Here is a 25,466-nt window from a genome sequence, read left to right on the forward strand (position 1 = left end):
ATGGTAATAAAATAATTAAAAGAAAAGCGTCTGCAGGAATGGTGTGTCCTGTCCACAATGTGCAAAGACAAAGGTCAAAGGTCTGTCCAAGACGTAAGTGGGACTGCTTGTTGCTGCTTGCAAGATAAATTTTGTTATAGTTCCAAATGCCTGAATACAAGTAATCCTCAAGTTAGGATGGTATTGGAGCCTACCCAGCACAATTGTAACTCTTGATGGTCACAAAGCAGGTCGGTCATGTGACCAACCCAATTTTACAACCTATTTTGTAGAGGTTTTTAAGTGAATCATCACAATTGTTAAGTGAATGTGCAACTGTTAAGCAACTACCACAGTCATTAAGCTAATCAAGGGGTATGAGCCATGGTGGCACAGTGGATAGAGTGCAGTACTTCAGGGTACTTCTGCTGACTATTGATTGCCAGCAGTTTGGCAGTTCAAATTTCACCAGGCTCAAGGTTGATTCAGCCTTCCATCCTTCCGAGGTTGGTAAAATGAGGACCCAGATTGTTGGGGGCAATAGGCTGACTCTGTAAACTGCTTAGAGAGGGCTGTAAAGCACACTGAAGCAGTATATAAGTCTAAATGCTATTGCTATTGCTATTGCTAGCTATGGATGCAGTTTTGCCAAAAAATGGAAGTAAATGCCAATTTTCAGCAAAGACTTCATAAAACATGGTTACATAACCACAGACACTGCAAACAACCGTAAATGCAGCCGAATTGCCAAGTGCCCAAAGTGCAGTCATGTGCCTATAGGGAAGAAACCATCAGGACTTTGAATGCAGATTCCAAATACCTGCCAGTCAGAACATCAGAAAGTTGAGGACTACCCATATTGCTTATATATTATTGGTTCCCACAAAACATTTCCCTTCAGTTATAGTGAAAAGAGCTCAGTTCCCATAGAAAACAAGAAGTGGGGAAAGCAGTTACTATATATTGTTTAGATTATCATTAGCAGAGTATGGTTGAAATCATGAAGGGACCCATTTTTTAATGAGATTCAAAGATGATTTAAATATGTTTACTGTATTTCAGTACTTAATGTACTTTCCAATCCTCATTCTCCAGTACTGTTATCAACATCCCCTAATCTGCCAAAAAGGATCAATAATAACTCAAATCTTGCTGCACACAATTCAAATAAATAAAAAGAAACGAAGAGAAAAGTAAATCAGCGAAGCAATCCACCAGGATAAGTATTTGGGGAATTGGAAAAGAAGGGCAATTTTTTTAAAAATGGAAAATCTCCTTTCTCCCATAGCAAATTCCTGCACGTTTCTGCTCTAGTTCTGATTTAATTATTATGCATTTATTATGCTTATATGGCCTCAGATTTACATAGCTGTCTATATAAATCCCATTGTTTTAGCATATGACAATAAAATCAATACAATTAAAATCAATCAAATCAAACATACTCAACGTGAATCTTAATACAGGGTGTGAGTCTTGCCACTTTTCTAAATACTGGGGAAATGAGGGCTAAATCCACTTTCCTGGAGGGAACATTCCAGAATTTGAGGTCCATATAAGAGAAAGGGTTGTTTTAACTATTGTGTATATTTGTATTTTATCTGCCTGTTCACCGCCCTGAGTCCTTCGGGAGAAGGGCGTTATACAAATTAAAATATTCATTCATTCATTCATTCAAAGCCCTTTTCTGCACTCACAGCTATTTTGGGGCAGCTGAGGCGTCTTCTAAAACACCTCTACTACTGATCTCAATAATTGAACAGGTTTAAAAATGCAAACAAATATTCTTTTCTCTTGGTCTTAAAATTATTTTTTTAAATGTTGGTTTGAAATATTTAGGCCTTGCTTACGAGTAGAAGACTTATTTAACTTGAAGGGTTACTTCTGTGAAATTAGTTATGTTGGCTAACTCTCCAATACCCTCATTACAAGGTGCTTCCACAGAGTATGGGTGCCCCTCTCCCCCAGGGGCAAGGCTGTTCAACAAGTTTGCACCAAAGGAAAAAAATAACTTGATTATAACCAAACTATTTTCCCATTTTTATCACACCTGAATTCAGTATATGAATTCATCCCTACATTTAAGCTAGTCTTTTTAAATGCCTTGAGACACACTCAGGGAAAATTGCATCCCTATTGTGAGTGACTCTGACAAGATCCAGTTTTTAATAAAGCCTTACCTGTATTTTGTTAAAGAATAATATATCCCACACGCTGTCATTTCTAACGATTCCACTTTGAACTTCTGCTTTTTTACGATTAGCAGCAAATTCAAGAAGCCAGCGTTTCACAGGAGTGTCTGCTTGACTAAAAATCTACGAAGAGGTGTAAAAGAACAAGGAGAAAGGCAAGAAAATGTTACTTTCATAGAAAAAAACATTGACAAGAAGCAAATGTATTACTTGTATAAGCATACATGACTCTACAAATGTCTTCTTTTCCCCTTTGATTCAACCGTATCCAATTATCAGGAACTTTGTGGACAAATCCCTGCAGTTTTCTTGGCAATTTTTATTAGAAGTGGTTGTCATTGCCCCATTTCTAGGGCTGAGAGAAAGTGACTGGCCCAAAGTGACTCAGCTTGTGTCTAAGGCAGGACTAAAACTCATGGCATCTTCTGATACCTTAATCACTAGACTAAACTGACTCTCACAGTTGTCATTGTTTACAATTTCTGGAATCAATAGTAGCTGTGCCATAAAGCTATTAGGAAAAGGCTAATCTATTATTGTTTGAATTATGCTCTATTTATCTTCATTCTACCAGGAAATTAAATAACTGAAATTTAAATGGAAGTTAATATATTGTGAGAATTTCTAGATGTTTAGTTTGGCATGGTTATACATAATTATTTGGGAAATTATAGCAACAGAATAAAGAGGCATTTGGTAACTGCAGAAAAATTTTCACTTCCTAAAAGCCAATTGATCTTTATTTTTATTGCTGTCATAAAGCAGCAATTATGCCAACTCTTCAGGATAAATCACTAGAATCATATTTTATATACAGTGTCACATACAGAAAGAGTAAAGAACTGAAGCCAACTTCATTTATGTTGCATTAATCATTCCACAAAACTACCATATTTTTTTGACTATAAGACACACCAAAGTATAAAACACACCTAGATTTTGAAGAAGAAAACAAGAAAAAAAATAATTTCTGGCTTCCACGCATCCAGTTTTTGCCCTCCCCAGCCCCCAGGAGCACTCTGCAGGCCTCCCAAACCTTCTGTGAATCCCATTTTTGTGAGAAACAGGCCTGTTTTTGTGAAAAGTGCCCCCATTTTTGGCCTCCCGAACCCCCCATACATCCCGTTTTTGCCTTCCCCAGCCCGCAGGAGCACTCTGCAGGCTTCCCAAACCTTCTGTATACAAAAAAGGACACACGGGTGGGGGAGTCGGGAGGCCAAAAACAGGGCCATATTCAGTCTATAAGATACACCGACATTTCCACCCATTTTTTTTGGAGGAAAAATGTGCATCTTATAGTCCAAAAAATACAGTATACCGTATATACTCGAATATAAGCCGATCCGAGTATAAGCCGAGGTCCCCAATTTTACCCCAAAAAACTGGGGTAAACTGGGGACTCGAGTATAAGCCGAGGGTGGGAAATGAGGCAGCTCCCGGGGGGGGAACCCCTCCCTCAGCCGAGAAGGCTGGCGGCTCCCCCGCCCCGCCCTCTCACTGCACCGGCAGGGCTTCCCCGCGCTAATGCAAAAGCCCGCCAAGTTTGCGCCATCCGGTATAATGTGAAAAAAAGAAGAAAAAAAAAACTCGAGTATAAGCCGTATATACTCGAGTATAAGCCGAGGGGACGTTTTTCAGCACAAAAAACGTGCTGAAAAACTCGGCTTATACTCGAGTATATACGGTATACTGCCTGTCAAGTGCATATGTATTTGTACACAGGTAGTCCTCAATTTACGACCACAATTGAGCCTAAAATTCATGTTGCCAAGTGTGACATTTGTTAAATGAGTTTTGCCCCATTTCATGACCTTTCTTGCCACAGTTGTTAAACGAATCAATGCAAATTCTTAAATTAGTAACACGATTGTTAAGTGATTCTGGCTTTCCCATTGACTTTGCTTGTCACAAGGTCGCAAAAGGGGATCACATGACTCTGGGACACTGCAACCGTCATAAATATGAGTCAGTTGTCAAGCATCCAAATGTAAATCATGTGACCATGGGGATGCTGCAAAAATCGTAAGTATGAAAACGGTCATAAGTAACTTTTTTCAGTGCCAATGTAACTTCAAACGGTCACTAAATGAACTGTTGTAAATTGAGGACTACCTGTATATGAATATACTGCAATAACAAGTACATTAAAATGCAGGTTAGAATAATATTGAACAATAGCCTAAGCTGCAATAGAGTATATGTTTAATTTGAAAGAGAAGATAGACAAAAAAGTTGCCATAAGAGAATCCACCCTCTTCCTGGTTGTTATCAAAGAAACATCCATCAGATGTAGCACTTGATAATAATGGTGATTACTATCCAATGATGCTTGCAAAAGCTGGGCAGGTGTAGATAAAAAATATTTTCTCAATTATCCTAAATACCTTGCTCCTTAAAACCTTAAGTGGTACCATTAACGGGTTGACAAATGCAGTGTTCTGCTGTCCCAATACAAGCCCCACCCCTTTTGGTCCTTTGTCATGAGTTCCATAGATGCCCGTATGGATTGAGCTAGCAACACAATGCTGATTTTGTCATTCTGATGAAACCAGAAAGTTTTCTTAGACACCCATAGGAACATGGGTGAAATTCAGCCGGTTCTATCCGGCAGCGGCGGCTACAGGAGGCTCCACCCACCCATACGGACGTCATGATGTCACTTTTTGCGATGATTTTAAGCCTCTGCACATGCACAGAAGGCTTTATGCATGAGTGGATGACGGCGTGCGCACATCTGCGAACCATAGGGAAGGTAAGTGAATTTCACCCCTGCATTGGAACCAGAATCAAAATCCTGATTTGCAAGTCTCTTTGCCTACTGTATTTGAAAATCATTACAAAATTATAAAATAAGGTAGCAAATTCTGCATCTAAATGTCACGCTAAAATTCAGCGATAATAGAATAAAGTAATTAAAGTAAGCAAGATCTAGCCATTCCAAGTCCAACATTAACACCACATGACAAGAAAAAGAGTACGGCATCACTAGTAAACACACCCAAACATTGCTGATGTCTCTGCCACCATAGATTTCAGTGTTATTCCCCATCCCCTAGTAAGGATGCAAGTGGGCACACTCCTGTCAGCCTATGGTGCTAGCTAGAAGACTGCCAGCATGCTTCTACAGAGGCACAAGCAGAGAGAGAGCTCTTCCTGAGCTACTACCGTATATACTCGAGTATAAGCCGAGTTTTTCAGCAAGTTTTTTGTGCTGAAAAACGCCCCCTCGGCTTATACTCGAGTCTACCCTTGCAGAGCCGACCCAGGGAGAGGGTTTTTTGCCCTCGGGAACAGCTGGGCCAGCAGGACGAGCCCAAATGCTGCCGGCATGCTTTGCCAGCTTGGCCGGCTCGTTTTGGGGCGGCGGCTGGCCTCCGGCGTTTTCTTCCGCCGCTTTTTGATGGCGGCGGCGGTGGTCGGAGGGGCGGGGGGCGGAGGGGGCGTTCGACATTTTCGCCCCCCTCTCACTCGTCCTCCTCTTGCCCGCGGTGGGGGCGGAGGGGGCGTTTGTCACTCTCGCCCTCCTCTCACTCGTCCTCCTCTCGCCCTCGGATTGGCTCCCGGGCTCCCCCAGCCGGCACTTCACGGCGGCCTCCCCACCCACCCACCCCCACTGCCGCCGCACTCAATTTCGGCCGGAGAGGAGGCGGGGTGACAACGCCTCCGCCCCTCCGAGGCGAGGAGGACGAGTGAGAGGAGGGCAAGTGTGCCAAACCCCAAGGGGCGAGAAGAACTCTCTTTATTTGTTTGTCACTCGCGCCCTCCTCTTACTCGTCCTCCTCTCGCCCTCGGAGGGGCGGAGGGGCGTTGTCACTAATACATCCCAATAAAATGCAAAGGTTTCAAAGCATGTTTTGGAAAAGCAGCGAGGATGGGGAGAATGCTGCCTTGAATGTGAAAGAAACGTGGAAAACTCCAACTACAGTATAAAAAAACATTTGCACTCAGTACTTTTTATTTTATTTTATTTTTTGCCAAGTTTTCCCCAGGGTTTTTTTTTCCCCCTATGGAAATTGGGGAGGTGGGGAGAAAGAGGTGAAAAAGAAAAGCCTCTTGGAAAGCGGAGAAATACGGCAAGAACAAACTATTTCTCCCCCCCCGCCCCTCCCGGCGCCGTCCTTCTCTCCCGCCAGTCACACGGTTCAGTTTTTTTTCAGGCTAACTATACTTTGCGTTTCACTCCCCCGAGTGAACATTGTAACCCGAGACTTGCTCGTAAACAGTGAGCAAAATTACGGTAATCTCCTCTGCCAAATCTATTCCCAAACCCTCCCCCCCCAACACCTCCGCTCCACAAAGGCAAGAAATGAACGCCGAATCCGAGAGGGGGGCAGGAGGAGGAGGAGGAGAGATGGGGGCATTGCAAGCTAGGGTGGGAAGAAGGAGGAGGAAGAAGAAGGGAGGCAAAAGAAACCGACCCTCGCGCAGATCAGCAAATTAGCTTTCCTTCTCCAAACCAATTTTTTTTTTAAAAAAAAACCCGTTCTACCCAGAGCAAATGGCAAATAAGCAGCCCGTTTTGAGTCTGATTATTGTTTCGCGGTGGTTGCCCTCTCTGATCTCCTTGTACATGACAAGGCACCTCTAACCCAGCGCTTTGTGTTTGTTATTGGTAATTCTCCTCTCCTTCTTCCATTGGAGTCCTCTCCCTTCCTTTCCGAGCAGGCGGGCGATTTACCTTCTCTGCCTCTTTTATTTTCCTGGAGGTGGAGGTGTATTCCTAAGGATGCCTTCAGTGCTGGGGAAGGAGCCGATCCATGGAGGGAGGGGGCGACGCTGCCGAGAAGCCGCTGCTTACAGAGGCGAAAGAGCCAGGAGACCTTGGCATAGGTGGGCGGCTGGTGTAAGGCAGGGCAGAACCTTCGACCCGCAAGGATCCCGGGAGGTGGGGGACGAAAGAGAGGCAGAGAAGGAGGAGGAGGAAGGAAAAGAAAAGAAAAGGGGGAGTGAAAATAAGAGCAGTCCGAGCAATAAATAAATATTGCTGGGCTGCTTTCCAAAAATCCTCAGCACGGAACTAAAAGTTGCAAGTGTTTTGTGAGTTCAAACAGTCCCTTCCAGACTAACACGTTTCATTAAAAGATACAAAGTTTGGTAAACTGAAGCTCGCTCTGTCCAATGCAAAAAAATCATCATCATCATATAATAATAATAATAATAATGATAATAATAATAATAATAATAATAATAATAATAATAATAATAATAATAATGATGATGATGATGATAATGATAATAATGATAATAATAATAATAATAATGATGATGATGATGATGATGATAATGATAATAATGATAATGATAATAATGATAATGATAATAATAATAATAATGATGATGATGATGATGATGATAATAATGATAATGATAATAATAATAATAATAATAATAATGATGATGATGATGATAATGATAATAATGATAATGATAATAATAATAATAATAATAATAATAATAATAATGATGATGATGATGATAATGATAATAATAATAATAGTAATAATAATAATGATGATGATAATGATAATAATGATAATGATAATAATAATAATAATAATAATAATAATAATAATGATGATGATGATAATGATGATAATGATAATGATAATAATAATAATAATAATATTCAGCCGTGCTTCGCTTTGATGGCAGCCTGACGTAAAATGGGGGGCAGGGGGATACATACACGGTTAGGGAAAAATAACAAAACAACGTTTTGGGCTCAATTGCAGTCTTAAATTGAGGACTACCGGTACTTGCAATTTGAACCTTATTGGACACTTCATTCCTGGAGGGTTTTTAAAGAACAGACTGGACAATCCTTTGTCTGAAACAGTATAGGATCTCTTGCTTGAGGAGTGGGGACTGGACTAGAAGATCACTGTTAGTTTGGGATATGTTCAGAGCCCACACATCTGATGACATAAAAAAATTGGCAAAGTCATCTCAAGTCACTTTGGCCGTTATTCCAGGTGGGCTTACATCTGTATTGCAGCCCCTAGATGTCAGTTTAAATAAACCTTTCAAGGACCGTGTGCGAAGGATGTGGCATGAATGGATGACATCTGGTCAAGCTCGTCTGACAAAAGTTGGAAATCTGAGAAAGCCAGACATAGAACTAATAGCACAGTGGGTTCGTGATGCATGGGAAGATATTCCAGAGGACATGGTGCAACGTGCCTTCAAGAAATGTGGCATTAGTAATGCTATGGATGGCAGTGAAGACAGCGCATTGTATGAGAGTGACAGCAGTGGTGATGGCGGCTGTGGACTCAGTGATGACGACAACGTATATGCGGATAACATCACAGAAGCTGAAGTAGCTGAAGCTCTGTTTGGACAAACAGATGATGAGGAGGAGAACTCCAGTTTTGAGGGATTTTAGCTCTCGTTAGCTTGGTTGCTGTTACTTTTAAAGATACTGTATTTTTGATACCATATTCTTTTTGGGGACCCCCTTTTGCACTTTTATTGTTTTTCGTTCAAATAAATATTCATGTTATTTTACTTGGCTCTATCTTTATTTTTTACATTGACCAGTAGCTGCCTCATTTCCCACCCTCGGCTTATACTCGAGTCAATAGTTTTTCCCAGTTTTTGTGGTAAAATTAGGTACCTCGGCTTATATTCGGATCGGCTTATACTCGAGTATATACGGTAATTGTTCTCTACAGAGATATTTAGTATTTTATACTGCAGATAACATTTACACAAGTGTGTTTGGGAGAGAAGAATACATTTTTTGTAAAATAGAAAAAGTGGAGCCTCTGGGTCTCAAGCTTAGATCAAGCCGTGGGCAATAGAGGCCACAGAAATCAAACCTGACCTCTTGGAAGTCCTGCGAGCAACAGTAAATCTCAGGTAAGAAGAAACAGAGACATCCAGATTCAACCCTCATATTATTTTACTATCTATCTATCTATCTATCTATCTATCTATCTATCTATCTATCTATCTATCTATCTATCTATCTATCTACCTACCTACCTACCTACCTACCTACCTACCTACCTACCTACCTACCTATCTAATTTCTGAATGACCCATCTCCTCAAAGAGGGATTCTGGGTGGTATACAATAAAACATCAAAATATAAAAGTATATAAAAATTAAAAGGGTTAGGTTTTAAAATTTTACAATTAAAATTATATTTAAAAATTGACAGAGGCAAGAATAACTAAACCTTGTTAAAATTAGTTAACAAAGGCAAAGGGAGGGCTCTCATGGCATCAACTAACCCCATGACTGCATGTTCACATTCTCCTTTCCATTCTATGTATGGAATTCATTATTAAAAGGAATCTATAGTACCGTATTTTTCAGAGTATAAGACACACCTTTCTCCGCCCCCAACAAGAGTGAAAATCTGGGTATGTTTTATACTCCGAATGTAGCCCCGCCCAGCTTCTCAAACTGAGTTTTCAGAGGCTGAAAAAAGCATCAGAAACAGAGCGTCAGAAAAAAAGCCCCAAACAGAGCTTCAGAAAAGAAGCTCCCAAACAGCGTTTCAGAGGCTTTTTTTCTGAAGCTCTGTTTTGGAGGTTTTCAGAGGCAGAAAAAAGTTTCTTCTAAAACAGAGTTTCAGAGGCAGAAAAAAAAGTAAAAAAAAGCAAGGCACAGAGCTCACAACCAAGGAACCTGTTGCTAAAATTCACCTCTGGGAACAGCTGATTGGGGGTATTCCAGGAGGCCGATCCACCTGCCAATCAGCTTTTTTCTTATTTTCCTCCTCAAAAACTAAGATGCGTCTTATGCTCTGAAAAATACGGTAATTGAAATTCTCACTTAATATAACAGCCAGGCTAGACACAGTTTGACTTCTGTATAGGAGCATTAAAAAAAACCAATCTGCCCGATTCTTGCATCAGTGGTAGAATCCTACCTGTTTAACAAACAGTTCTCTGAGCTGCACACACATGTGCAGTTTGTAGAAAATTGAACTTCCGCGTTGCTGAGAGCAAGGAAAACAGCTGAGGAGCGGAAATCCACTCTGCCACCCCAATCAGTTGGGCTTCAGAAACAGAAATATAGGTGAGTATAACACAGGGGTGGGCTGGTGGGCCCACTTCAAAGAAAGAGAGAACTGGTTCGCTCATAACTGAGTGTTGGAGCTAACGATTTGCCTGAATCAGTAGAATCCCACCATTGTCTTGCATATGTACACACATATTCATTTGAAGACATGGTGCGATGGCCAAAATTGAGCCATTGCACAGGTTTTTTGGCACTTTATCTATTGTCTTTAATTCTATGGCACTGTGTGGTGGTTAATGTTTTACTGGTTATTTTCTAACTACATATCCTATTATTTACCCTTATTTTCTGTCTTCCAGTTCTACCATCAGCATAGTGACTGATCCCACCAGTTCTGATCAAGAAGAATGGAGGAAACAAGATATGACAACGTTTTGGGGATTTCTCCTTCTTCTTTGCAAGACAATTTGCAAAATGTGAATGATCAGAATTTAGCATGAAATTCCTCACTTCAGCAAAATCTGTCATTAAGATAGGTAAGCAGGTGTGTGAGAATGGAAGGGGTGGAGAACGTGAGAATGCAATGTAGAGAAAGAACAGAAGTTTGACACTTGCTAGAAATGATGAGGCTAAAGAAATAGCTGAAAACAAAAACACATTTTACTGAATAGGATTCTTCTTACACAGGAACAGCAGAACCAACTTTATTTCTACATGGGGCTCCCCTTGAGGGGCATCCGGAGGCTACAGTTAGTCCAGAATGCAGCTGCGCGGGTGATAGATGGAGCCCCTCGTGGCTCCCATATGATACCTATCCTGCGCAGACTGCACTGGCTTCCTGTGGCCTTCCGGGTGCGCTTCAAGGTTTTGGTGACCACCTTTAAAGCGCTCCATGGCATTGGGCCGGGTTATTTACGGGACTGCCTACTGCGACCGAATACCTCCCACCGTCCCGTGCGCTCTCACAGAGAGGGTCTCCTCAGGGTGCCGTCAGCGAGGCAATGTCGTCTGGCGACGCCCAGGGGAAGGGCCTTCTCTGTGGGGGCTCCCACCCTCTGGAACGATCTACCCCCCGGACTTCGTCAGCTTTCGGACCTTCGGACCTTCCGCCGCGGGCTTAAAACATACTTATTTAATTGTGCAGGACTGAGCTAGATTTTAAATTTTGGGTTTTAAATTGGGTTTTATTTCTATTTTTAATTGGACGGGCTTTAGAATAAGTTTTTTAAATGTTTTATATTGTATTTATATTCTATTTATCTGTTTTTAGTGCCTGTAAACCGCCCTGAGTCCCTTGGGAGATAGGGCGGTATATAAATATGATTAAATAAAAAAAAAAAATTTCACTTGCCATCTAACAGAAGAGCACCTCATACTACAAACCTATTCCACTATTATAATAATTAGACTGTTTCTTATGTATTTTAAAAAGACACAGGAGTTGTTTTGGAACGAAAATGTAGCAGTCCTTTAGACTATAGTATGCATATACCAGATACATTAGTTCAGTCTTCTCAATTAGTAGAGTGATTCAAGTTGACAAATAAATTAATTTTATTCTAGTAATTGTTCTTCCTAAAATTCTTTTTATTATAATTATTCTAATGGTTCTTTCTCTTACATGATAGATTTTTCCAGAGGCCAAACTCAAACTTAAACAACATCAATTTTCAAACAGCAGATAAAATACTTTGCGTTTCTTTTGTTCTTAAAAATACCATCCAGCTTAACAAACGTTTGGGTAGTTAAATACATTTAAATGGAACATACTATTCCACCGCAAATTTTTGGTACAACATTCTGAGTAAGTAAGCTGGCTTACATAAAAGTTAAATAGGCAGCAGTTAAAGAATTTAAAGAAAGAAAGAAGCATCCAGTCCTAACGTATTAGATAAGATCATTTTCCCCCTTTAATTTGCCAATAGAAATGGTACCTTATCATACATCCTGTTGAGTAGCCTTGGTACAACAGGAAAGATGGTGGGACGCAGAGCTTTCATATCATCAGACAGCAAGCGAATATCCCCTTGGAAGAAGCCAATTCGTCCCCCATGACAATACACTACAGACTGTAACGAAGGAAAAGGAAACAAATTAATTCCTGTTTTTACCCAATAGGACCCAAATGTGCCAATATGCCCCAAATAAAACCCATATAGTACTACTCCTCAGGCATCTTTCTTATAAGTGATACCGTAAAGTTACTATTAAATAACTCCTGATATGAAGTTCCTATCCAATAGTCTTGGCCATGTCACATGCATAACAGAACAAGTGTCTTGTGTTCTACCATTAGGGGGCAGATGATTCTATCAAAGAATCCAAATCTGCTTCCTTGCAATACTGATTTACTCAGAAAGCCAGAAGTGATGGGTGATGACTATCCACTCTATATTTTAAGTTCTCTTGGCAAAGAAATTCCATTAAAAATTTCAGCACTAGTTGTAGGGCTAACAACTAGCTGTGAAGTTTAGGAAAGACAATCTTTGGAAGAGAGGTAGTTCATTACAAGTTGTAAGTTGTAGGTTTGAACAATCAACTTTAAAAGAAGTTTAAAAGAAATTAAAAGTGTGCTTTTCCAAGTGAAGCAATAAAACAATAAACCTTCTGGAGTAACTGAAATTTTCAGGACTTGTATGTAATGTTTAACCATAGTTAAACTATGCAGAAAGAACCTAGTTTCTGTTTAATATTCTTCCTAGATTCAAGGGGGTGGGGGAAATCAAAGTTCACCTTCTGTTTTAGATTAATAGCCATAGCACTTAGACTTATATACTACTTCACAGCCGTCTCTAAGCAGTTTACAGAGTCAGCATATTGCCCTCAACAATCTGGGTCCTCATTTTACCGACCTCAGAAAGATGGAAGGCTGAGTCAACTTTGAGCTGGTTGGGAAATTAAGTCTAATTCAGGATGTTTCTGAATCTTAAATTAAGGATAATTGTCACTATAATTAGTGGAAAGAGCGTCAAGCCACAGTTTGTAGAGATGGTTTGTTTTCATGAGTTGAATAGGATAAGGCATGGGTGAAGCCAGACATAGGTGAGTCATTCTTATAATGCTATACTATGATTCAGTGCAGTGTTTTTCAATCTTGGCAATTTTAAAATGTGCAGATTTCAATTCCCAGAATGCCTCAGCCAGCATCCTTGTTGAAGTCCAAACATCTTAAAGTTCCCAGGTTTGAAAAACACTGACCTAATAGCACATCTGGGCCATCCCATTGCCTAGTCATCCCTTTTTTATTGTTCAGCAGGAAAAAATGTTGGCTTCCACTGACACTGAGGCCTTACCTGTACCATTCGCTCAAACATGTGTGCTAAAGGCAAATAGGAAATGTGTACATCCTCATATGTAGGAGACCACTGACTCTGGAAAAAAAAACACAACAGGGAGCCCCACAAGGCCTGGTCAGTCTAGGCAGTTTCTTACCTGTATCACTCTCTCAAACATGTGAGCCAAAGGTAGGAACGAGATGAGTACATCGTCCTGTCTCGGAAAGATCACTTTCTGCAGATGAAGGGCATGGGAGACAGAAAGGAAAGAAACACTGACAGGAAGACACAACAAGAAAGTCATAAAACAATAAAAAGAAAAATGGCACCAAGAAGAGCAAAAGCGGGGTAGAGATTATTACGTGAGAAAAGAGAACAGTGTTTGAAATAATGCGTTAGGCCACGACACCAATGGAACTATGTTAGCAGGAGTGGTGAGTAACACAAGGGTGTAATGCAGAGAGCTCTCTCCACTGTACAGGGCACCAAAGGTGTCCGTTCCTAATCACAACACCAAAATGACAACGAGTGCATCATATTATCTATCACTGACACAAATTCTGCCCTTTCATATTTGCATCATGACAAGTACACAATTGTGCAATTATGGAAGGAATGGAGTTTGCATCATGGCACATATTTTATCTTTAACCCTCCCTCCCCCCCCCCCCAATCTTCTCCAGACACCTGAGCAGGTGTATTCTGAGACCTGAGCTATGATCATGACCTCTATTCAAGCATCTCTGATACCAACTCAAAATGCCCACTCCAAAGAATACTTTGGATACTTTTGCTGCTTGGAGTTTTCCCCAGAGAAGTGCCTCTTTTTAACAATTTAACAATTTTCAACAAAATTGACCCATTACTAAACCATAGGTTCAACTGTCGACATCCACATGGGTTAGGAACATATTCTAGACCAAGTCAAACCATTTAGCTAGCAGATACTCTATTTATAATGGAAGGACAGGATATTCATTTATTTATAGAAACATCCATCTATTTACTGAAACTTAATTATTAAGATAATAAGATCATTTTTCAGCATAAACCACCCAGAGTTGCTCTAGTAAGGAGTGACTGGCATATAAATAATAAATAAAATAAAATAAAACAGCTAGCTTTTCGATAATTACAATATCAGACTGCTAGTCTTATCCTTATCCTCCAGTAAAAGGAAATATGTGGCCTATAATAACTGTTTGATCCTCAGGATCAGCTATAATCTACAAGTGACAGATCAGTCACATATTGAGATAGGACTGAAAAGGGTTCCTATGAAATCCTGGATCATTGGAGCTAAGTAGTGGCTTCATTCTGGCTTAGGGCACTATGTGAATCCATCCCAAATAGGTTAGTAGTATGTCTCAACAAGGCCACTGCAGCTTATTTAATAAAACACAATTAATCTGATTGAACCCAATTAGCATAAGGCAATCTCTGAGTCATAAACAGAATATAGCATGTGATGCTTTTATGAGGATGAGATATAACACAAAATTCATAGCCAAGTAAATTCTGTTTATCAGTCAGCCATTAAAGGGATGGGAATCCTTCCAATTTTTTTAAAGATCATGTTATAAAATTAACCTTGCAATCTTGCTTTTTGGATGCCTGTTCATGCTTCCATGCTTTAAATTACATGGATTCTTTATTAATCATTTTTGTTTGCTGCTCTGCTCACAAAATGTTTTAGATAGAAGGGACTCCCTTTCTATTTCTATTTTTTTCTTTAAAATGTATAATTTTTTAAAAATACATCTTTCTATTGCAGAAAATCAATTTATGTATACTGAGGATTGAAGTGCTCATAGTGATCATTGTAGAAAGGCCATTATCAGCTGGTAGCTGAAAGAACTGGCACGAGAGAAAGTACATCTGAATTTCTCTGACCCATTTTAAAAATTGAAGACTTACAGTATACCTATTCTTGAAATGGACAGCAACCATATTTAATGGTTATGTTTCTAAATTCATTTTCTTTTCCCCAAACTGCTTTCTACACTTGATCCAAATTTAGTCATCTTTCAAAGTAAAGACCATTCAAAGTAACTTAAGTTTTAAGACAATGCTAACTATAGTTAGACTGATTTCGGTGTATGTGCCTGAAAAATGCCCAAGCCTCAAGTTGGAATGATCCTTTCCCGCTAGGAAAAAAAAACCTTAAATTCAAAAATCATCACTGGATTTTTTCCTACTATTAAGCATTAATTCAGAATTTAAACCAATGACACTGGAAATTACGGTCATGACTCCCAAGCAATCTCCTAAGACAGTTCCCTGTTTTGTAGGCATTTCTATTTCCAAAATTATATAGTCAGGTTTTAAAGTAAATAGAGTATTCACCTCTGTCACTTTCAAAAAACCTGAAAAATCAGCCACCACATTTCCATGAGTCAGCATAGCACCTTTTGGGTTACCTGGAAAATGAAGGAAGAAGCATCTTATCAAATAAACATTCACATTTACCAGCTAGGAAACATGGGCAAAGAAGTCAGCACCACAGATAATTCTTTCAAAATCTGTTTCTTATTTGCTAATATGAACTGATCTTTGACAGGATGTGCATTGTCAGCCTTTCAATGCCTGCTTAGCACTTACAGTTTAAGAAGTTTTCACAGCTGTAGTATCAGTGAAGGCAAGATGGGTCAATCAAATGTCATTTCATATATACCCAAAAGGCATTTTCAGGGACCCTGCCAGATAGTTCCTATAAACAATTATTGTTCTGGTGTTGACACTTGGTTCCCATAAGCTTTCCCGTCACTGAACTGTGAAATCTCATCATCTACATTAGGAATGAACAGCTCCCATCTCTGCCCCTTATTTAAGGACAACATTTCCACCACGATAATCCTTTGGAAAACACGCCCGATTTGATGGAAGGTACTAAACAAGGAGCCCCAGCAGGTCCACCCATCATTTCTCTGATGCTTGTTTTCTTCTCTTCGTTTTGCCGATTCCCTTGTCTTTCAGTATGAGGATAGCACAAACTTTTAAAATGAAGCTGAGAATGCTCTACTATAACCACTCATATTTTATATTTGAAATCACCTCGTTTGTTTCAGAGCTATCTTTGAAAACAATCAGCTTCCACCAGGCTTCAAATGTTGATTTGTATTAGAGCTTTGTACAGAATCTGGAACTTAATGCAATCTTTCCACACCACTGTCAGGTCATCTCCTACAACCATAGCCAATTCTCCTAGTGCTATCTGATGGACAGCAACCAAGATGTTTTCCTTCAAATATTTATAGGCTTGAAAATATTAAGGAATACATTAAATAAATATAGTATTTGAGAGTAGGTAGAGATGGCAAGATTATTACTCCCAACCAAGGACATTTCTTCAAAAGGAGAGGTAATGAAATGTGCTTTGAAAATCTAAATATATGACATTTGGCTTGTTCCTATTTTATTTTCTAAAGATCTTTTCTTGCTGCATTTAACTTAAAATAAATTTGAACTCATGAGGTCAAGTTCCAAAACACTAAGTGAAGATAATGTATTTATTTATTTAAAAATAGATAATGTTTCCAAATGTATACCTCATATATAGAGCAGATAGATTTAGAAAAGAAATAATGAAAATATCTGAATTAAGTATATTCTACCGTAGTGTGAGAAAAAGCCATGTATACACATGATTATTCATTTGCCAATTAAATAAATTAAATCACAGATCAGAACTAGGATTATCAAGATCCAAGTAGCTAACATTTCAACATTTTGGGAAATACATTTTTGCAGTGAAGGAAATAACCCCTTCATTCCTCATGTATTTGACTGTCCATGGGATATTTAGATACCTTGCTACTTTTAAACTAGTTGGAAATTGCAATTGCTATACATATAGCTCCAAGTCAAAACTAATGAAGTAAAATACAAGCAAAATAAATAAAACATCAACAGGGGAAATATTTAGCAAAGTCACTTTAGGCAGAGTTCAAAGATCTTTGAATACAAGATTTTAATTCTAATATCCACTGGAGCTGAAGTTAAATTCACAGTGGGCCAAATGAGTCATTACATCCTTGAATTTAACCAGTTATTTACTAGTATAAATGTTTTAACTTTTCAAAATATATCTCATTAGTCAGGATGATAAGCATTTTGTATTTTTTTTCCCCATATGCTTTTGGACCTTCTCAAATATTATAAAATATGTAAAAGTAATCAAAATTAAAATGTACACATTTCTATTTACAAACATTTTAAATGGGTCTAAAAGAATATATAAACTATACTTTATAGTTATATATAAATATATAAACTATATTTATGTTAATTTTCATCAGCATTAAAGTAATAAATTTTACCTGTCGTACCACTAGTAAAACAGACAATTGATAGATCTTCTGGGTGAGGAGGCTAAAAAAAATCACAAGAATAAGAAATACAATTTCTTGCATCAGATTTATCAGTTTCAAAAACAGAGAAATAATATCATTTTTAATGCAATCATTTTCATAGGGTATTGCTCGCTTTCTCTCCCCCCCCCCCGCAAAATCTAGTTCAAAATAAAGATAGAACTTACTTAACAACTGCCCTATTTAGTGAATCTTCAAATTACAGTGATACCTCAGAATGCATCATTAATTGGTTCTAGGAGGCCCAATGAGTACCAAAAATGATGAATACCAAACAATTTTTTGCCATAAGGAATAATGTAATGAGTCACAAGGCAGCCAACAATGACAAGTTCTAGATTGTGTCTTGAGTACTAAACAAATGATGAGTAAAATTTTTGCGTCAAAATGCATTGAGTGCCAAATCTGAGGAAAGCAACTAAGTACCAAGGTACCACTATAAATGATGGCACAGAGAAAGTAATTTTTTAACTGATCCCTACACTTACAACTGTTGCAGGATTTCCATAGTCATGTGATTGAGATTTAAGCACTTCATAATGAGATTGTAAATTCATCAGTCACGTGATGTCTTGCTTACAATCATGTCAATTAGCAATGGAGTTACCAGTCCCATTGCTAGTTTATGCATATACTTTTTTGAGAATAGACCAATATGTTAAAGTATTATACTACAATTGTATGCACCTTTATTTGAGGCTGAGCTGGACAGAACCTAAAGAACTGCCTGGCATGCCTGATTTTAAGACAGGATAGACAGGAAATCAGCCTTTATCCAGAGATTGATAGCTATGCTGAGGCTGTCATCCTGTCTTCATCTGCAGTGTGTGTGTGTGTGTGTGTGTGTGTGTGTGCGAGGATAGATAGATAGATAGATAGATAGATAGATAGATAGATAGATAGAGAGAGAGAGAGAGAGAGAAGTGGGGGAGGGGGGTAGAGTAACTCTGTATATACTCTGGAGGGTGAAACTCCCATCTCAGCATTGGATTTGAAGGTGAGGGACATTTCTGAATAGGGCTCATAAGATATCAGAGATCCAATACCTTCAGAATCCATTGTGGATTTTTTGGGTTTTTCTTGCTTTTAATTCTCAGCTTAAATTTTGTTCAGGAAAATATTCAGAGGGGCAGTTCTTGGAATCACCAAACTGAATGACTTCTATTCACAAGAATGGAAGTCATTCATCTTGCAGACGACTCTCACTCTTATTTCTGTCCTTATGTTAATCCTTTTACCTGAAGATTACAGAAATATTCAGCTACTTATATGCCAAATTCTGATGATGTAATATCAGGTTTTTTGGGAGGGGGAGAAGAGTAGGGAGTATTAGGTATGGGAGTAAGAGAAATTCACCTCCCTGATATTTTCTGTTCCCAATGCCACATTGATTGATTGATTGATTGATTGATTGATTGATTGACTGACTGATTTCAAAAATGTATACTGCCAAAAATCCAGTTATGTACAAAGTATCCAACAATGAGTTTTTGGAGTGTTTTTCTCAGAATCCTCATATTGGTTATAAAAACAAACATAAACTGTTAGTCTCACACAGAAGCAGAACCTTTTTCTGCACAGAAAATTTTGTTACAGGACATTCACACTATGAGAAGCAAGAAACCCAGATTCTGCTCAGTAAGATTTCTCCATGGCAGTAGAAAATAGCATCAAATCATTATTTCTTTTATATTTTAATCCTAAACATGCCAAATATCTCACATGAAGATACAGGAGTTCTCTGTATAAAAGCATTCATGTACTGAGCAAAACTGGTGTTTCTTTTCTGAATGAACAGTCAACATTTTTTAAATGCTGTTTCCCTGTATCCCGAAGTGCTATTTATAAGCAGCTTATTGAAAAATTAACAAAAAAATTTGTATCACTACATTTTCTACTAAAAGAAATGGAATGTGAACAAACAACCTATACAATCTTGTTATTTTCATTCTTTCCTTGAACACTTAATGATGTATTTAGCCATTTGTTTATGAGAAAATACTAAAGATAGAAAAGGATGGATTATACTCACTACAGGAGCATGCCAGCATTCCCGACCACAGTTCTGAAGAATACAAGAAAATAATCATAATTCGTATCTGTAATAATCTGTGAGCAGTTCTCTGGCTTGACTTGTTTCCTATTGCTGTTTACTTCTTTAAACTTACATCATGCTGTGATATACTGACAAGACTGGACTAATAAGCAGTTTTACACTGTCAAATTTATATTTTTAAAAATATTATTAATTAAATTGAGAACTATTTTGATGTAATGGTTAAGACATCAGGCTAGAAACCAGGAGACTGTGAATTCTAGTCTTCCCCTAAGTGACCTTGGGCCTTTCCCTCTCACTCAGCTCTAGGAATCACTCAAAGGCAAATCACTTCTAAAATCACTTCTAAAGAGCTTTGCCAAGAAAATTGCAGGGGCTTCCCCATACAGTTACCAAGACTTAACACCGATTCAAAGACATATTAAAAAATCAAATTGTGGTACGTATTAACTTTGTCTTGTCTTTGCTTTTTTAAAATAGTCTTTCTTCAGCATATTAAAAAATACCATTAATTCTCACCCCTTAAAATAGTTTTTCATTTCACAAAAGCATAAGATAAGATCAAATAAAACACTGGAAAAGAACCGCACCTCTACTTCCAGCATAGCCTGGATTTGAACTCCACATCTTTTTCCTCTTTCTTTAAGGTCCTTTTCAAAGGGGTCCATCAAGATAATTGATTTCAAGCCTGTTGTTTGTTTTCTTTCTACATGTTCTAGCAGGACTCTGGCTTTTTCAGGTTTATCACAAACTACTATAGAAATATCAGCTAATAAAATAAATCAAATGATACAGGTAACTATAGTAAAATATAATCACATTTTTATTTACAAAACACAAGCCATCTAAATTGTGTGGCATTTATTCAAAGAAGAATTATATATAACAATTCCTGAAAATTGCAACCCTCTAATTGCCAACCCTCCTGGGGAGGAAAGCCATGGCAAATCTAGATAACTTACTAAAAAGCAGAGACATCATCCAGCCAACAAAAGTGTGTATGTATAGTCAAGGCTATGGTTTTCCCAGTTGCAATGTATGACTTTGAAAGTTGGACCATAATAAATGCTAAGCGCCAAAGAACTATGGTTCTGGAAAAGACTCCTGCAAGTCCTTTGGACTGCAAGGCGATCAAACAGGTCAGTCCTAGAAGAGATCAACCCCGACTGCTCTTTAGAAGAGCAGATCCTGAAGATGAAATTCAAATACTTTGGCCACCTAATGAGAAGGAAGGACTCACTGGAGAAGAGCCTAACGCTGTGAAAGATTGAGGGCAAAAGAAGAAGGGGACGACAGAGAACGAGGTGGTTGGATGGAGTCACTGAAACAGTAGGTGTGAGTTTAAATGGACTTTGGGGGATGGTAGAGGACAGGAAGGCTTGTCCATGGGGTCATGATGGGTCGGACAATTTATTTCTTTAAACTTTGGAATAAGGACCTTTTCAGTGAAGAAATAGAGAAAGAAAGCTACATGGTTTTATAGAATCCATGTGATCCTGCAGCTATTAAATGCAGAGATGTAGTAAAATGGCAAATTGTAAAAATCCAATAAATTAATTTTTATTCCTGTAGTATCTTCTTGATCCTTCTTCTAATATTTCATTGTGGAATCAAACTTAAAGGGACTTTTGCTACTGAAATACATATTTTGAACAATCATACTCCTGCTTAAGAAACCAAAAAGTATTTGAAGAATTTTTAAAACAAATCTTTACCTGTATTAATAATATAACGAATGGATCCAGGGCCTAATGTATCATACAGGGGAACCACAACCATGGAATAGGTATAGCAAGCCAGCTCAGAAATGATCCACTGGAAGAAGATGATAAAATATATAAACAGGAAGCAATGTGAATACAACGAGAGTCTAAAAATAAGATTCCATTTCTTGCACTCTCACCTCTGGCCGATTTTGGGCAAAGACCCCAATAAATTGGTTTGGTGATGATTTGCATCCTTTTTCGAGTAAGCCTGATCCCAATGCTTCTGCTCTTTCAGCAACCTGAAAGTGGAAATAAAGCACATTAAATTGCCAGGTGGAATTCAGTGAGACATTTCCACAAGCTATTTTTTCCACTCCCTTTCAACTTAATACAAAATTGAGAACTGTATTATCAATTAATTTAGTTGTTGTCTAATCTCAAAGCAGTGCCAGCTTTACTTCTTGTTTAAGAGAGCCCCTGCCTCACTGATTTCCAATTACTTCTTTTCTAGGTGATTCAGAAATGGACTATACAACAGTACAGGTAGTCCTCAACTTAAAATCACAATGGAGCCCAACATTTCTGTTGTTAAGTGAATTTTGCCGCATTTTGCAACCTTTTTTGCCGCAGTTGCTAAATGAATCACTGCAGTAGTTAAATTATGGTAATAACATGGTTGTTAAGTGACTGGCTTCTTCATTGATTTTGCTTGTCGCAAAAGATGATCACATGACCCCAGGACATTGCAACCATCATAAATATGAGTCAGTTGCTAAGTTTCTGAATTTTGATCAGGTGACCATGGGGATGCTGCAATGGCTGTGGGAAAAACAGTCATAAATCACTTTTTTCAGTGCCATTGCAACTTCAAAAGGTGATTAAATGTCACTACTGCAGGCAAAGTCCACTGGAAAAAGTGCTTCTTACAAACTAAAGAATAGATGAGGATTACTATGTACCCTATACAGTAGATTTTGAGTAACTTGGGAATGGGGAAGGCACATCAGCAGCCCCTATAATATTCTGTTCTGTTAGTGTAATCATCTCTAATCAGGTTTTTTTTTCCTTAGCTATCCAGATCAGGGTGCAGTAGAAAAAATATTTCACATTCCATTCCATTTTTACTGTTGTTCAATTAAGAAAAAAAGTAATGATATCAATCTTACCTCTTTATAGGATAACCATTGATAAGGCTGATTAGGTTTCCTAAATCCTAAGCAGGGACCATTTTCTAGAGAAAAAAAAATGACATCAGGAGTAGTTAAGTGTGATAAGCCATTTTCAAAGCTGCTTAATAATGCATTTCCTGTTGGCCTATGTATATCTCAGCAGGACAGCATATTTAAAAATAAACCAGTGCTGTGTCAGCCATCCAAGAATTTGTATCAAGGATCATCAAACACAAAGGACACTTATCTTAACAAATGGGATTTCTTTTCTTTTTTTTACAATTCCAGCAATGACAATTTTATTTTTGATGGAAGACTCTGACGCAACATGAAGGACACCTACTCTCTTAACATTTAGCTTTTTTCTATAATATTACAATGAGATAATCGAAATTGGCTTCCATTCTAAATAGTATCCTATTGGTTTGGTATGTCCTATAATGTAATCAATATTCATGAAAGCCATGGTGGAGCTGCTTTATTTCAGAAGGAGTGGTAAGGACTTTTACTAGTTATAAATTTTATTAAAAGGCACAAACTTTTTTCAGTGATATCTCATTCATCAGATATATGAAATTAGTTGGAAAAGGTGCTATCAGACTCCATAGAATCACACAGCTCTCCTCCAAGTGTTAAAGTGTAATTGCTATTTATTAATTTGATTTAATAAATGATGAGTATGTAAGCAGTTCAGAGTCAGCAGTTTTTAATATTGACAGTCGCCCATTAAGAATAAATAATCAGTACTTCCCCTGTGGGCTTCCACTTGTGGGCTTTCTATCTAAACATCTACTGCCAAATAATATATTAAAAATTCTGTAAATTAGCTAAAGTAACAACTCAATTATGAAATATTCTAAGAGAACTTTTGTGGCTCTAAAACTGAAAAAATAAGTGTGACCTGTTTACTAATTGTGATTAAAAATGTGTGTTCAATATTTATGCTATTATAGCAGTAAAATACCACGTGAATTGAAGGTCCTATTAGTCCTTCTAAACTAAAGTTACCACATTTTTCGGAGTATAAGACGCACCGGAGTATAAGATGCACCTTAGTTTTTGGGGAGGAAAATTTAAAAAAAAGCCTCTGAAGCTCTGTTTGGGGGCTTCGTTTCTGATGCTTTTTTCAGTCTCTGAAACCTCCGTTTGAGAAGCTGGGCGGGGCTACATTCGGAGTATAAGATGCATCCAGACTTTCACCCTCTTTTGTGGGGGAAAAAGGTGCGTCTTATACTTTGAAAAATACAGTAGTTCCTGTAACTGTTCCCATGGTAAATTCAGGCACACTCAACAACAAAGTTTAACTGATCCAAAGACTGAATATCATCTAAATACAGTTACTTTATCCAAGCATCTATATTTGACCTCTGTAGTAGCTGGAGTTTCATAAAGAACTGTAAAAATATTATTGCTTAAAATAAATTCAATACGATCAAAGATTTTCTTTCAAAAACTTACCAGATATATTAAAACCCCTTCTAAAAACTTCATACATGGTCCTTGCATCATCATAGTAATGAGTTAGCAAATGGATGTTGTCACCAATTACAGATCTCCGTGCACCATTCCAGCCCTACAATGAAATATAAATTCATATCAAGAATCTATAAATGTGAAATAATACAGGTAGTCCTTGACTTACAACAGTTCATTTAGTGACCGTTTGAAGTTGTAACAGCACTGAAAAAGGTGACTTATGACTATTTGTCACACTTATGACCATTATAGCAGTCCCATTGTCATATGATTTACATTTGAATGCTTGACAACTGGTTCATATTTATGATGGTTGCAGTGTCCTGAGGTCACATGATCCTTTTTTGCAACCTTATGACAAGCAAAGTCAATGAGGAAGCCAGATTCACTTAACAACTGTGTTACTAATTTAACAACTGCAGTGATTCACTTAAGAAATGTGGCAAGAATAGTCGTAAACAAATTTCTCACTTAGCTACATAAATTTTTGTGGTCGTAAGTCAAGGACTATCTGTAGTCAATACAGGTGCATTATATCTGTAGCCAGATCCTGATTCCAGTTTCTGGAAGTTTACAGAAGCCATTAAAATTGCATTTTGAAATAACAGAACCTTGCTTAATATTTTTAGTCCTCGGACAAACTGAAATCTACATCCAAGTTTGCAAAGATTCACCATTAGTAATTCTGAGCTTCCTTGCCTCTTAAATGTCTCTCCTGGTGTCATAACATAGGCTGCAAGTAACTCAATGTAAGGTATTTTATAATATTATTCTGTAAAATTTGAGTGAGGAGACTATGTAACAGATCAATAATATTTTATTAATTACTAGATTCGATGTTAGAATATGTGCACAATTCTTTTGTTTTAAATGTTGGGAATGCACTGCTAAAATACTTATGACAAGCAGATCTGTAAATATTTTTCCTTACTCAGGCAAACCCCCAAAGTACAAAAAAAAGTGAATTCAACGTCCATCTGTGCATGGGCACATATATATCAATTGGAATATATCTGTGTTTATCCACACTCACATCCACTCCAGGGAAATACTCCCCCCAAATGTTGGTTGATACTGTAGGCTTATCTTTAATTTATAAAATACGAAGAACGTTAAATTTATCCATGATAATAAAATAAATAATTTTTTAAAAATCCGTTTGAATATTCAATTTTACATAAAGAGATTGTGTAGCTCAGAAGAGAAAAAAGTAACTAGGTTGAAGCATAGACCAATCTCGGTTTTGATACCCAAAAGATTCTGTCTCT

The 25,466-nt window shown here is 37.9% G+C and overlaps 1 protein-coding gene across 3 annotated transcripts in view; it reads right to left on the reverse strand.

Moving 5' to 3' along the window:
* ACSL6 (acyl-CoA synthetase long chain family member 6) overlaps positions 1-25,466 on the reverse strand; it is a 105,179-nt gene that overhangs the window by 15,157 nt on the left and 64,556 nt on the right. For 2 of the 3 annotated variants that reach the window (XM_058171398.1, XM_058171396.1), the window contains exons 3-13: positions 24,181-24,295; positions 22,720-22,784; positions 21,751-21,852; positions 21,563-21,662; positions 20,438-20,616; positions 19,824-19,856; positions 17,741-17,792; positions 15,768-15,841; positions 13,579-13,656; positions 12,081-12,215; positions 2,160-2,294 (exon numbers count right to left, since the gene is read on the reverse strand). In XM_058171398.1, coding sequence (XP_058027381.1) covers positions 2,160-2,294; positions 12,081-12,215; positions 13,579-13,656; positions 15,768-15,841; positions 17,741-17,792; positions 19,824-19,856; positions 20,438-20,616; positions 21,563-21,662; positions 21,751-21,852; positions 22,720-22,784; positions 24,181-24,295 — 1,068 coding nt within the window. Of the gene's footprint in view, positions 1-2,159; positions 2,295-12,080; positions 12,216-13,439; positions 13,518-13,578; positions 13,657-15,767; positions 15,842-17,740; positions 17,793-19,823; positions 19,857-20,437; positions 20,617-21,562; positions 21,663-21,750; positions 21,853-22,719; positions 22,785-24,180; positions 24,296-25,466 lie in introns of all 3 variants that reach the window. The other variant, XM_058171397.1, reaches the window with a different exon arrangement.

The sequence above is a fragment of the Ahaetulla prasina genome, chromosome 2, assembly GCF_028640845.1.
Source record: "Ahaetulla prasina isolate Xishuangbanna chromosome 2, ASM2864084v1, whole genome shotgun sequence".
NCBI classification, from domain to species: Eukaryota; Metazoa; Chordata; class Lepidosauria; order Squamata; family Colubridae; genus Ahaetulla; species Ahaetulla prasina.